Here is a 15,574-nt window from a genome sequence, read left to right as displayed (position 1 = left end):
GTTTTGCAGCTTTATCAAATTCTCCGGGTCAATTATCTTCTGAGAAACTGCGTTGAGGAAGGCACATATCTTCACGATGGTTAACCGGACGTTATCAGGCAGAATCCCCCGCAGCACAACCGGAAGAAGTTCAGTCATAAGCACATGGCAGTCATGGGACTTGAGATTTGTAAATTTCTTCTCTGCCAAATTTAAGATTCCTTTTATATTGGATGAGTATCCAGATGGAACCTTTATACTGCTCAAGCAGTCAAACATGGTTTCTTTCTCTTCCTTGCTAAGAGTATAGCTGGCAGGACTTAAGTATTGTCGTCCATTATCTCGCTGTTGTGGATGTAAGGCATCTCGTTCTTCCATACGTTGCAATTCTTGACGTGCTTCTACTGTATCTTTTGTCTTTCCGTACACTCCCAAGAATGCTATCAGGTTGACGCAAAAATTCTTCGTGAGGTGCATCACATCAATTGCATGACGAACATCTAAGACTTCCCAATATGGTAGCTCCCAAAATATAGATTTCTTCTTCCACATGGGCGCCATTCCATTTTCGTTCGGAACAGGTTGGCTACCAGATCCCTTTCCAAAAACAACTTCTAGATCTTTTACCATGTTGAAGACGTCTTTACCACTACGGTGCATCGGTTTTGTTCGGTGGTCCGCTTGGCCTTTGAAATGCTTGCCCTTCTTTCGTACCGCATGCCTGATGGGAAGAAACCGACGATGACCCATGTATACAACCTTCTTACAGTGAGTCAACCATATATTATCGGTATCATCTAAACAGTGTGTGCATGCTTTGTATCCCTTGTTCGAATGTCCTGACAAGTTACTAAGAGCAGGCCAGTCATTGATCGTTACGAACAGCAATGCTCGTAGGTTGAAGTTTTCCTGTTTGTATTCATCCCACATCCGTACACCTTCATCGCCCCAGAGCAATAAGAGTTCTTCGACCAATGGTCTTAGGTACACATCAATGTCATTTCCGGGCTGCTTTGGACCCGGGATAAGCACTGGCATCATGATGAACTTTCGTTTCATGCAGAGCCATGGTGGAAGATTGTACAGACAAAGAGTCACAGGCCAAGTGCTATGACCACTGCTCATCTCACCAAAAGGATTCATGCCATCCGTACTCAAACCGAACCTTATGTTTCTCGCATCCAAATCAAATTTAGGGTACGTTCTATCTATTTTTCTCCACTGCGACCCATCAGCGGGGTGTCTCAACATCGAGTCTTTCTTGCGTTCCTCTTTGTGCCATCGCATCAACTTAGCATTATCTTTATTTCTAAACAGACGCTTCAAACGTGGTATTATAGGCAAATACCACATGACCTTCGCAGGAACTCTCTTCCGGGGAGGCTCTCCCTCGACATCTCCAGGATCATCTTTTCTAATCTTGTAACGCAATGCACTGCATACGGGACATGCATCCAAATTCTCGTACTCGCCTCGGTAGAGGATGCAGTCGTTGGGGCATGCATGTATCTTTTGCACTTCCAGTCCCAAAGGGCAAACAAGTTGTTTGGCTTCATACGTTGTGGCAGGCAATTCATTGTCCTTAGGAAGCATTTTTTTAACAAGTTTGAGTAATTCACCAAATCCCTTGTCGGATACACCATTTGTCGCCTTCCATTGCAGCAACTCCAAGGTGGTGCCAAGTTTCTTAAATCCATTTTGACAATCTGGGTACAACAACTTATGGTGGTCCTCTAACAACTTCTGGAACTTCAACCTCTCCGTTTCACTCTCACAGTCTGCCTGCACATTGTGCAATGCTTGCCCCAGATCGTCGCTGGGATCATTTTCTGCTACATCTACTTCGGGCTCTTCCATGGGAATATCGTCATCGAATGCACCGATTCCAGCATTCCCGGGAAAGTGGTCGTCAAAATCTTCTTCTTCATTGTCTTCCATGGTAACCCCCTGTTCTCCGTGCTTCGTCCAACAAACATACTTTTTCATGAAACCATTTGTGAAAATGTGGCTGTGTAGGATTCTTGAAGATGAGTAATCCTTGTTATTGTTGCAATGAACACACGGGCAGCACATAAAACCATTCTGCTTGTTTGCCTCAGCCACAGACAAAAAATAATGCAGGCCATCAATGAATTCTTTCGAACGTCGGTCAGCATTGTACATCCATTGCCGGTCCATCTGCATTTTAAATAAATCGATTTGAATTCTTTACACGTATCGAATAAATAAAATATATCAAACCTAAATTAAACTAAATGTAACATAACATGAATAATTAAAAGATATGCAATATCTATCATACATCTTGATTAATTAAAAGGGGTACTTAATCCATTACAGAACTTAACAAAGGAGTACTATACATGAAATTTAAAAATTCGGTCAACAACACATAGGTTTTCAACCGTCCTTGCGTTGGAACGCAGAATGTTCTAACAGATTTCTTGCTGGCGCAGAATAAGATGGCGGAGCTGAAACCTCCGAGTTTGGTGGTGACGAACCGTAACGCCGCAATAAATCCTCAAGATCAAACGGAGGTTCCTCGCCCCTTGCCATGCATTCTCTATATTCTTTTTCCAAATAACGGAGCGCTGCCCTATGAAAAGCACTAGGTTTTTTGGACCGACGACCTACTCGAGTTGTGCCCTTCTCTCCAGAAGGACAACGATCACCCCCACCGGCGCCACTCCCTCCAGCTGTTGAAGCCATATTTTACTGAAAAATACCTTTATTTTCCACAAAATTATAAATTCTTACCATTACAAAGCAAAAATTATTTACTATTACAATTACAATGATCAGATTAATAACTCTTGCAAATAACAATGAAATTATATAAAAAAAGACGAAATGTATCATTAATCCTCAAGAAATCTCTAATTAATTGAAAGAAATCTCTATAACTTCTAATTACTTTGACACCCTTCAGTTCCAGGAGTACACTCTTTTCAATATCCAGAAACCCTCTAGAAGAAAAATAAACCTTTATTTCTGAAAATGTATATGTCAGTAACCTCAACCCTGCGGTGATGACACTGCCTTTCGGGGGGACACGGTGCGGTACAAGGATGTCACCAATCGGCTAGTCGCAGCACCAACATTTACGATTAATAGGCACAGCACTTGGCACAGGCAGCATGCTCGTTCATATGCTCTCAGTACAACAACGGCATGCTGACTGCGTCAAATGCTGTCTTCTTATCAATCGGAAGTGCTGGTGATGCGACCAACCGATTTGCGACGTCCTTATAGCGCATCGTGTATCCCTGAAAGGTAGTGCCATCACCGTTGGATGGAGATTAACGACGTATACTTGTTTCGAAATAAAGATTTTTTTAGCTTCTAGATGGTTTCAATGTGAGCCTGATTAAATACATCACTAGAGTGTCAAAATAATCCATTCATAATACAAAAAATTCTATAATATACTCATTTCATTAATTCATTCACGAATAAAAAAATCAACTATCCACAATATGGTCATATATACAAGTACATCACATGAAGTATCTACACTCATTCTAAAAATTTCTACTATCCATATACTCATCTAAATCTAAAAGAAAATTACGCCTACATATGCAATCTAGCTAGCAAAATAATGTCCAAGAAATGAGCTAGCTACACATTTTCTCTATTTCTAAAGTATGAAATGAGCTATACAAGCCAAGGAAGAAGAGAAAAACAAGCCCCAAACCTTTAGAGCAGATGGATGGACGGGGAATCAAAGATCTTCACAAATGTGGTGAAGAAATGAGCAAAACTCCTCTATCCCGAGCCAAGAACAGAGAAAACAAGTGAGCTGAATGGCTCGGGCGGGGGGAGAGGGAAGGGGATAAGGGGCGCAAGGCCTTTTGTCCCGGTTGGAGGCACGAACCGGGACAAAAGGGGGGACTTTTGTCCCGGTTGGTGGTTCCAACCGGGACAAAAGGCTACGCGGGCCTTTTGTCCCGGTTGGAACCACCAACCGGGACAAAAGGCTCCCATTTTGTCCCGGTTGGTGTCTCCAACCGGGACAAAAGGCCCCCGTCCCCCCGCTGGCCCGGCTAGCCGTTGGACCCGGGACAAAAGCCACCTATTGTCCCGGGCCCAAAGGCTGCCGGGACAAATGGCCAGGAACAAAGGCCTGTTTTGTAGTAGTGATCCCTAGTCTTTTTATCGAATACGCAAAAAATTTGCACATCTTTGCAATTAAGGTATAAAAAAGTAACCATACAAACAAGGCAACAAGCGCTTATGGAATGCGCCCTAAGAGGTTAATAGGAATAGCCGAGCTGCTGGATCATCCTAGTTGTAACCCTAGTGAGTTAGGTTAATAAATATGCGGGCACTATCGATGTAACCATGAGATGATTTGGTGGATGGTTTGAAACTGTATATTTATTAGGGAGGAATACTCATATGGCCGTTGCCACAGGATATAAAGCCGTCATGTGTCTGTTTTATGGTCTTGTATGCTTCCACGTTTATCTGTTCAATGCCATTAGCATATCAGTTTTTCTGATGATTTTCTAACATCAAATTGAGAGAGGTTGGACTGAAAAACAAGGAAATGTCCACGCAACCAACCACAAAGTCAGTGGTGACCACAGCGCCATGCATGTCCATCCTTAGGGAGACAAAGATAAGGTAGGGAACAGATGAAAAGTTGGTTCGTTGCAGTCCTTCATAAATGACAAATTGCCAGTGCCACCCTTTTCAACACCCATCAAAGAAATTAGGCGACGACGACAGGCACGGCCTTGAGAGGGACAGCCATGACATTAGCGGTGGTGAACTTCTCGCTCACTGTGAAACCGCCCAGTTTGATAGTATTTTAAACGAATCGCCGGTCATTATCATCCAGATGAGAGTTAACACATGCTTCCCTGAGAGCGTGCCACGTGTTATCTCACATCTAGAGACACGAATAACCGACACGTCATTCATCCAAAATAATATCAAATCTGGTAGTCCCGGTATGTGCTCCAACATACACCCAAAATCAGCATATGCACATACCGTTTACAATCGAATACATCGCCAATAATCCACAAAGAGCAGCTTTACAAAACCAGAGTTCGAAACTTAATACTACAAATTCAATATAGGAGGGTTCAACTAACTTCCATTACAAGCCTTAGGCTCACGAAAGTCATATTAAACAGAAACATAAAGTTTATGACATTTACATGCTCTCACGGAGCTCGTTTACAATATAGACATACTAAGATGATGATGCCTTGCTCAAGGACATCATCTCAACCACAACGACCTACTCCTCCCCCGCATTTGGATCAGCGGGGTAGAAGTGGCTGAACACCACTTCCGGCTCACCTGCAACTAGGTTTAGAAAGCACCTTGAGTACAAAGGTACTCCGCAAGACTTACGCGATTAAATAAACAAGGATCATGCAAGGCTCAAGTAAAAGCTTTTAAGGATAAGTAATTATTACATAAGCATGAGCTTCCTAGAATATCTCCTAGCAAAATTAATTAGTGTTGCCCGAAACCGCCAAATAATTTTAGTTGATTAAAAGAGTAACATAACATTCAATAGATCATTGACAAGACATGAATCCAAAACCAACAATACCAGAACTCTCTAAGAGGAATTCGGCGAACCAAGAGCTTGCTCATATCCGAGAGCGCGGCAATTCGAATTGATTATAACCTTGCAAGGGTGTACTACTTTACCCACACGACGCGAGGACCATGTGGCTCACCCAACCGATCACATCGGGCAAGGGGGTACTCCCGTCAACCGTTCCCAACAAGGCTCGTTCATTGAACCTCACACCTAACTTACAAGTAGCCCGTAGCCACGTATCTAGTACTGCACATCAATGATCAAGTCAAAGAAGGTAATTGGCTCATCCGTACCATTATATTGGATATGTGGTAGCACGGAAAGGTGCTCAAGGCCGATGGCATCCACTCGGTCCTTAATCGATCCAAGCGGACTATGCTCATGTGACTTCATTCTCTAGGCCCTACCATTCCGCTAGAATCTCGATACTACCAAACCCTTACCACTAAACCGAACCAGTGCGATCAAGGGTAACCGGTAAGTGTCATACTCCAAACTATCCTTTTTAGTAAGCGAAAAAATTATTCTAAGCATAGCTCAGCATCTAGTCAAGTTAAGTGAGTGTCTGACTGATATGTGGCAAGGACATGGTTGAAGAATTCAAGGAAGGATAGTGCATCAAAGTAGGTACAAGAATGCAATACATACATATAATATATATAACCCAACATTACCCAAGTGAGATAACTAAGCTTGTCAAATTAGATAGGTGCAAAGAATTATGCTTAGCTTCTTGTCTTGATTAACTTCGGGATCGACCAGAAACGGGACTCCGGGTTCAGGCTCAACGGACTCGGCGGGCTCCACGGGTTCGACCTCCGACGGTTCGGTCACTATAATGCATGAATGCGATGCAAGAATTAAGAAATAAAATAAAAACAAGAAAAAATCATGGAATAAATTGAGCATGCAGAGAACATTTCAAGAAACTCATGAAAATTGGTTTTGCACCAAAAGAATTTTCCTATAATTAATCATAAATATATTAGTTTTTAGCCACTCTAAAAAAGGTAAATCAGAAAATGCATACAAACTTAACTAAAAAAATCCAAGAAAATTAAATTAGGATAATAGTAATGAAAAAAAGCTAACAAAACTGGTTTTACTATTTTCTCACTTTCCAGCAAAAAGTTATATATTAAATCATTTTTAGATAAAGCATAAGAAAACAAGCTAAAACTTTGATAAACAGCAAGGAAGCATGTGAACAAGTTTCACCACTGAAAACTACACCTCACAAGGAGTCTAAAAAAATTTATTTTGAAATTTTTAAAGCAATACACAAATAAATAAGTATTAAACTCACTTTTGCAAGATAAAACTATAGATAAATCTACAGCAAAGTAACATGAAAAACAATATTTTTCTTGAGTAGGTCTAAGCTAGAGTAATCCAACAAAATAATTTTCACATTTTTCAGAATTATACACGAATTTCTATAGATTTGGCAAGATTGCAGACAAAATAAGCATCACAAAACCCTAGCCAAAATGCTAGGTGCACCCACAGCCAGCCAGCCCTGAGGCTGACAGGCGGGGCCCACGGGCCAGCGGCCCACCCCAGGCCGGGTCAAGGCAAGGCGGATGCCTTGACCACGGCGTGGGCGCGGCCACCGCGCAGCCCCCGCGCGCGCGGCACGACGCGGCGGCGCCGGCGGATGGCGCCGCGACGACGCAAGGCTGGAGGGGTTCGGGGAGAGGGCGCACGGGGTGAAGGAGGTGGCGGCGAGCCTCACCGGAGGCTTGGACGGCGGGGAATGGCGGCGAGGCAGCGACGCAACTGCGACTAGCGGCGGCGGGCGAAGGGGCTTGCCGGCGGCCCTGCAGGGGAGAGGAAGGGGCCGAATAAGGAGGGGAATCGAAGGATGAGAGGGAGGAGAATCTTCCCCCGCGAGGAATCGAGCCACGGCTCACCGGAGAAGGCGAATCGCGGCGGCCGGCGGAGCTCGGGGGTGGTGGCGGGTCTGCTCTTTTCGAGCTCTTGCACGGGAGGAAGAAGAGGAGGGGAACGCGGTGGAGGGGATAAGCCCGAGGGCGAGGCCGCAGATAAGGACGCACGCGGAACGAGGATCGCTGGCGCGTGGCGTGAGGATGGCCGGCGACGGCGACGCGTGCGGCGCGCCGAGCAGAACAGAGAGGAGGAGAAGAAGAGGCTGACGGGTGGGCCCGGCGAGGAAAAAAATTTATTTCTCTTCCTTTTTTTTTCTTGGGCTGTGACACTCACGTCCTGCTTCCCGGCGGGCATGCTGTCCGGCAGCCGCCACTCGAACGCGTGCAGCAGCGACGCCAGGATGAGCGGCACCACGCGCTCCGCCATAGGCACGCCAGGGCACACCCTTCGGCCGGACCCGAACGGGATGAACTCGAAGTCTTTCCCCCTGAAGTCCACCTTGGCTGCCTCTTCCAAGAATCTCTCCGGCCTGAACTCGTCGGGCCTCTCCCAGCACGCCGGGTCGCGCATTATCGCCCACGCGTTGAAGATCACCGTGGAGCCCTTGGTCACCGGGTAGCCGCCGATCTCGGCGCCGTCCTCGGCGGCCCGGTGCAATGTTGGAACCGGGCCGCCGACGCACAGCGTGCCCGCCACACACCCCAGGCCGTCGGGCCGCGACATACGCGCCCGAACGCACAGCAGCGGGTCTTAGGTCTGTTGGGCCACCACTCCCCCCAAAAAGCTAGCCCATTAGGGGGTTGCACCCTCAACCCATGTGGGACTATTCCCAACAATCTCCCCCTCACACATGGTGAGCTCCCCTCACGCATTGGAGCCGAGATTCCGCTGGGAATGCACTGGGCCGACCTGAGCCCTGATACCAAATGTTCCGCTGGGAATGCACTGGGCCGACCTAAGCCCTGATACCAAATGTTGGAACCGGGCCGCCGACGCACAGCGTGCCCGCCACACACCCCAGGCCGTCGGGCCGCGACATACGCGCCCGAACGCACAGCAGCGGGTCTTAGGTCTGTTGGGCCACCACTCCCCCCAAAAAGCTAGCCCATTAGGGGGTTGCACCCTCAACCTTATAAACCATGCCTGCCCACCCACAACTCACCATGTGGGACTATTCCCAACATGCGGTAGCAGGATGGGCGCCACGGGGTGCAGCCGCATCGCCTCCTTCATCACGGCGTGGAGGTACGTCAGACCCGTCGCGTCGGGCTCCTCTCGATGGCTTCCTTGCCGCCGAGAGCGCCCGTGATCTCCGCGCGCACCTTGCCCATAGCGGTCGGGTTGCGGAGGAGCTCGGCCATCGTCCACTCCACTGTTATGGCGATCGTGTCGCTGCCGGCGGTGAAGACGTCGAACAGAATGGTCGTCACGTCCTCGCGGGTGATCTTGCCCTTGGACATGAGCTCGAGGAGCGTGCCTTGGAAGTCACCTTGCTGCTTGTCCGTGGAGGAGGCGGAGGAAGCCAGCCGGCGGTCGACGATACCATCCAAGACCCGCAAAACTTTCTCCATTTTCCTGGCCGAGTGTCGCCGGCGTCCTTGCAAGTCCAGCGGCCGGAGGAACGGGAACAGGTCGGAGACGTTGGGCTTCGCGATCAGCTCGACGAGGTCCTCGACGACCTCCCGTAACCCCTGCGCCGACCCGGCGCCGATGTCGACCACGTCTGTGGAGCAGTAGGCGTTCGACACGAGGTTGAGCACCCCGCCGTACATGGCCTGGCCGACGTCGGCCACCTGCCCGGCGCGCCCGCGGAGGTAGCCCACCAGGTCGCGGACCTTGCGCTCCCGGACGCCGCGCGCCGCGGCGAGGCTCCGCGGGGCGAAGATGTGCGCGGCCACGATGCCGCGCAGGTTCTTCCACCGCGGGTCGGAGCTCGGCATCCACACCGTGGACCGGTCGGCGAACCCGAGCGCCCGGGCGGCGTCCGGTACGGCCCGCGCGGCGAGGCGCCGGTCGTACCTCGTGAACGCCTCCATCGCCGCGCCGCGGGAGGAGACGACCACGGCCGCGCTGAGCCCGAGCTCGAGGCGCATGACGGGGCCGTGGGCGCGCGCGAGGCGCGCGAGCGTGTGGTGGAGGTTGCCGCCGCGCAGGTCGAGGATGTTGCCGATCAGCGGGAGCGGCCAGGGGCCGGCGGCCGCCGTGCAGCGCCGGAACGGCGTCGGAGGTTGGCGAGGTAGCAGAGGAGCGAGACGGCGAGCGTCGCCAGCTCACGCGCTCCATTTCTGTGGCCTACTGTAGCTTGTGCAGACTTCAGAGTACATTTATTTGGAGAGCTTGGATAGCTGGGTCGCCCGTATTCCCACGTGTGGAACTAGAGGGACGTCCATCCCCTCCTGGCTCCACAAGCGTCAGTTCCGAGGTTCTGCACAGTATTATGATGGACTATTGGACTAGGCCCGTGTTTGGTTGCAAAATACCAAATTCCAAAAAAAATTTTGGGCACTTGCATGGAGACTTAAATCTAGACGAAATAAAAAACGCATTGCGACTGCTGTCTGTAAATGACGAGACGAATCTAATGAACCTAATTAGGATGTAATCAGACGCTAAATTGCTACAGTAATGCTACAGTAAACAATCTCTAATGACGGATTAACTAGACTCATTAGATTCGTCTCACGATTTACAGACGAGTTCTGTAATTATTTTTGTAATTAGTGTATGTTTAGTACTTCAAATGTAGAAAGATGTCTTTTCAAAATTTTTACAACGCGCAACCAAACGGAGCCCAGAGCAAGTATATGCGTCAGTTCCGAGGTTCTGCACAGTATTATGATGGACTAGAGCAAGCATATAGTATATAGTAGGAGGCAGGGAGCCGACGTAATGTCTTATGTGGAGAGATAAAGTAGGAGCGAGCGACTCGCGAAGCGGCGACTCCCAGCGGGCGGATACGAATTTGCGCCCTTTTATTGGTGGCCGCTTGTTGCTGAACATTAAAAATTAGTGGAGCCCACCACCACCCAGCCCGCGTTGCAGCCGGCAGTGGGCGAGCTTATTAGCTTTGCTCGAAGTAGGCTGAGTGTTGAGATGAAAGAGAGAAGATGAAAAAGAGAAGTACAACCAGTTTTGACACAAGAACTAAAAATTTTTGCGAGATAGACAAATATACATATATTAATAGTAGAGAGCTAAATCACTATACAAATAGTCTGAGAGATGAGCTGCAAAGATTCTCACAGCTAGCAGCAGACTAAATCATTAGCCTTGCTCTAAGGTAATTGTTTTTTCTTTCGATTTCATTTGTAGGATGGTGAATGTGATGGTAAATCTAACTATTAACCTCCATCGATACTGCAGTAGTTCGTTTTGTGTCATGTGGTGTGGGTGGACAATTTTGAAATACTTTTGTAGTTTTATATTTTAGAAGTATTTAATTTTGTATTTGAATTGTCAGGTTTGAAATAGTGAATTTGAATATGATTTGTTGTCATGCTCCAGAAATATTTGGATTTGAATTATAATGATGAGAGATGAAGGATATATGAAGAATATATTAAAATAGAAGAGAAAAAATAGAGGCTGACAACATCAAGGCGCTTTTGGTGGAGTTAGGTGTAGAAAATAGGACCCCGAGACCCTACTCACTTACTCAGGCCTCGTTCGGCAGCAGGGGATCCAATCCAGAAGAGGAATCAATCCAGGTCAGGAATTAGTTGATCCACCTGCTGTCACTTATTCCAGGTCTGGTTTAATTCCTGAGCAGAACCAAACCAGGAGGCTCCTATTTTATTGTTCGGTCTAGCTAGGATCAATCCAGGGCTGCTGACAACATGTACACATATCCAAGCATTCACATGCATGTTCACACCACTGCTGTTGACTTTTGAACTAGCCTGAATTTACATGCATGTTCATTGCATAAACATATAAACATATTTGAATCTTCACCGTATACTCTCAAACAAACTGAAAATAAGTACCCAGGTGCGAGTCTTTACATAGACCTATCGAGTCATGTTTGAAAGATTGTCAAAGCAACAAATAAACAAAACTAACAAGGCTCATTCTTAAAAACCAATAGGTAGATAACTTATGATGATGCAGGATAAGGATAAAATAGCATGATAAATCCTCTTATACTCAGACCACGGTCTTGTCCTATGTCTTTCTAGCAGCTTGAGTATTGACCTCGGAGCCTCCTGAAACAAACCAACATGTAGAGTTCAGGACATGCTTATTCAATAAAAATCCATTGGAAAAAAAGGGCAGGCCAAACATGAAAACACTCATGTGCAAGATATGCTCCTTGTCCAACATACCAGTTTACAATAGGACACACTGAGCTAGCATACCAGTTTTATGACATCAGAGGTTGCCAATCACTTGTATTCACTTATTAAACTAACAAACAGTAATGGTGAAAAATTGTAGAGACAATACATTGCTACACCTACTTCGAGCAAGACAAAATTATTATAGAAATCGAAACTGGATCCTCACATCACAGATGGACGCTGAGGAGGCCATTGCAAATTAGCAATGGGCAATGAATGGCAGGACATGGTGGCACTCAATTTTGGTCTATGCAAGTCCCAGAGAAACTTTTAGAAAGCAAATTGAGGATCTCAGGCACCTTCCGATCTCTATAGCAAGTAAATATCCTTATCAATTATACATTGTCCACTCACTTCTATACATGAGCACAGCAAGCTAGCACCTCCCTATACCCCTCTGCACCTGGGCAAATTTCTCTCTTTTTCTGTGCTACTTATTCATCACGAGCAGATTAACATTAGGCCACAAGTAGTAGCTCACACTTCTCCCTCAGCTCTCTATATTTTTCTACAAAATTAGATGAAGCATCAAAGCTACAGTAGTCCAGAAGCTAGCAACTCCAGCCTGGGAAGAAGTTATACCTCTATTCACCGACGATTGTTCCAAGTACCATGTGAGGAGCTCCTCTCCAGAAACATCTCCACCATGTACCTGGGCTTTGCTTCCATCTTCACTGATGCTTCAGCTTACCTCTCACTATGGTAGACCATCTGGTCAACGGTACCAACTTGATAAAGAATGTCACTTCCACTAATATATAAGTTTTATCTTAATTGATCACAGATAGCATCCAAGATAGGCCAATCCACCAAGGTGAACAACACAGGACCTGCAAATAAAAATATAAAGTTAATCAATGCTTAAATGAAGCTAGATCCAAATAATAGTAGTCAAGCTAGATCCATCATTCTCAAGTACTCCCTCCGCCCCAAAAAACAAGTCATCCTAGAAATTTTAGGACATATTAACAAGAATGTAAAATAAACATATTTACCCCTATTTATTATCCATATTTGGCACTAATTGATTCTTACATGCATATGCACTTTCCAAATAGGGTAGGATGACTTGTTTTCTGGGACAATTTTTGAATCCTAGAATGACTTATTTTTTGGGACGGAGGGAGTAATAGATAACTCACTCAGTTATTGTTTTTATTTATTCATATGTGATCTTTGTCCAACAACGATCACAATTAGCAACCAAAGATTGTGTCACCTTCAGGTGGATGCTTTCTTTCCATAAAGGCATGTCTATTCAGAAAATAACATTTTATATGCACTGCTATTATTCGCATTTAATAGTATAAAACATCCTAAAGGCACAGAAGAAAGAACAGTGCAGTCAAAAGCACCACCAATCTTAGTGGTTCATAGGAATACATATAGCAGGTTTTGTCAGTAAGAGTTCTTGACACTTGTACATACATCTGTGTGTAGGTGAATACAAGTGACACTTGACACTTGAACACTCCAACTGCTTGAAAGCAACATCGTGCTCAGAAGAACATCAGATAAACTAGCAGCTCGATCTACACAAATATGACGAAACGTAAGAGCAATGATTTCCCTAACACTACAAATGTAAGAGCTGCGAATCGGCAGGTGCTGCTCGCCGGCCGGTTGGCCAGCCTGCTGGCTGCCGATGCGAAGCAAGCGGGCGGGTCAATCGGTAATCAGCTGCATTGATTTCTCCTTGAATAGATCGAGCTCCAACCTCCAAGAACCCTAACCCCTGCTGCCCGCGCTACTGTAAGACCACCGCACACAAATCCATCAGGGATGCTGGCAATTAGCAACAATGGGGATACAAGAACACCACAAAAGATCGGGGAATTTAACTTTATACCATTATAACGATTGCCACCGCCTGAGATAACGTCCTTATTTGTCCTTATTTTTGGCACTACAGAATCAGCACAGGAGAGAGAAAATGTTTACATTTTTACCACTTTTGCCCTCGTGGACGCCAGCACGTCAGTCCAGGTAGGCTCCACGTCAGCTCCTGCCCCCCGTGCCCGGCACCAACCCTTTTGTCCAGCCCGCCTGCCCAACCCCAGCCCATTCCACTCTCTTCCTCCCCGCCCCTCCTCTGGTCCGCGACTGCCTCCCTCTGCCTCTGCTGCTGCCGCCGTCACCATCGGCAGCACGCTGCCATGTCGCACTACGCCGAGTCGGGTAGAGGTGGAAGGGCAAGAAGCAGGTTTCAATGTGCCCGGAGCGGCCGTATTGCTCTCGACCACACAGATCTAGTAGGTGAGCTCAGCAACTTCCCATTGATCCCATGCCCTGAATGCGGCTTGGCTCGGGTGGTAGAGGGGCGAACAAAGAAGGAAGGTGAGAACCATGGTCGCCTGTTCTTCAAGTGTGCCAGGAATGGGGTAAGTTGTTGGACTTTGTTCTCCCCCCTTGATCAACAGTTAGGGTTCTTATATTTTCTTGATTTTGTTTCAATATCCCAAACTGTGTGGCTTCTATACTTTCGAGAAGGGGTACTTCCAGAAATTGAAGGATGTTGGCATCGTCATAGTTCGGCCTGCAAACTGGGAAGTGGTTGTGCATGTGGATGAGGAAGAAAGTTCAGTGCACAATCCAAATGTTGAAAAGAATAGGAATGAACTGGAGTAGAAGATGGAGTCACTGATTTGGAAGATAAATATGTTCTTTGTGTGTGGTCTGTGTTGTAGTTGGATGTGTGTTCATGTATGCTGTAATGAAGTGACTTGAATGAAATGAGTTCGATAAAGTGTTCTAGTTTGGAAGATGTGTGGTCATGTTCATATCAAACCAATATGAAAATAAATGACATAACAAACCAAAGTGACATTGAAAGTAACAGGGACAACACAGGCCCCCAAGCATGTCCATAACGGCATGTTCATAACAAACCAAGCAACGGCCAATTCCAATAGTTCAGGCCCTCTACATTACAAACCATACATTGTTCTAAAGGCCTTGGATTTCACGTTCAGGCCACCAATACTACAAACCATAAATTGTTCACAAAAGACAAGAGATGCCAAAACAATATTATTTTCCCCCTTGCTGTATGCTTTTCGGGCATCTTCTTGATCTTGGTTGCCAGCTGTTTCCTCAGTGGAGTGAACTTCTTAGGTGCAGGAGGTTCCACAGCTAGAGGATGTACCACAGCTAGAGGAGGTAAGTTTTCCAGGTCACCCACAATTTGAAGAGCATGACAAAAATTCCTGTAATTGAAGAACATAGTATTAGAAATGCAAAATTGAGACAAGAGTCTATGTTTGTGTAGTTTTGTATAGCTCCTAGCTCTAGGAGGGGTTGATGGTTCTGGAGCTTCAACTTGTACATCCCTCTTTGCAGCTGCTGCAGCTTTTGCTACCGCATCTGCTTTGGCTGCAGCTTGTTCAGCCTCCATGGCTGCCCTAGCAGCTTGTTCTCTTGCCACGACAGCCCTTGTTCTCAGTGTGTTTGCTCCACTAGGGGTAGGGTCTGACTTTTTGCTCTTCTTTCTACCTGGTTTTAGGGCTGACTTTTTGGTTCTCTTCCTTTTTTTAGTTCCAGTTAGATGACACCTCCAACTTCCTCTCCTGTGGCCATGCTCACCATAGGAAGGGCAGACCACCTGCCTTGTTGCTTTGCCTTTTTTCTCAGATGGAGCAGGATACCTATTCTTCTTCTGCCTGCCTGGTGGTCTGTTCTTTTTTGAAGTTGGTGGCCATACCTTGAAGCCCTTCTCCACTTCTGGTCACTGTCCCCTATCAGTTATCATTGGAATGATTTCATGGTATACAGCCTGCAACTTCTCAATTGAGTAGTA

At 46.5% G+C, this 15,574-nt stretch overlaps 1 protein-coding gene and 1 pseudogene across 1 annotated transcript; both read right to left on the bottom strand.

The window, feature by feature from the left end:
* Positions 1 to 330: 330 nt before the first annotated feature.
* On the bottom strand, positions 331 to 2,157 carry LOC120680125 (the record flags this gene model as incomplete). Its single annotated transcript, XM_039961747.1, has 2 exons — positions 1,150 to 2,157; positions 331 to 747 (listed from the first exon to the last, which is right to left on the bottom strand). Coding segments are annotated over exons 1-2 (1,425 nt in total), but the record flags the coding sequence as incomplete, so codon positions are not given.
* A 2,184-nt stretch (positions 2,158 to 4,341) lies between these two features.
* Positions 4,342 to 10,790, bottom strand: LOC120678187 (annotated as a pseudogene).
* Positions 10,791 to 15,574: the final 4,784 nt, after the last annotated feature.

The sequence above is a fragment of the Panicum virgatum genome, chromosome 6N, assembly GCF_016808335.1.
Source record: "Panicum virgatum strain AP13 chromosome 6N, P.virgatum_v5, whole genome shotgun sequence".
NCBI lineage: Eukaryota > Viridiplantae > Streptophyta > Magnoliopsida > Poales > Poaceae > Panicum > Panicum virgatum.
The sequence above is the reverse complement of the archived record's forward strand: the minus strand, read 5'-3'. Positions and strand labels throughout refer to the sequence as shown.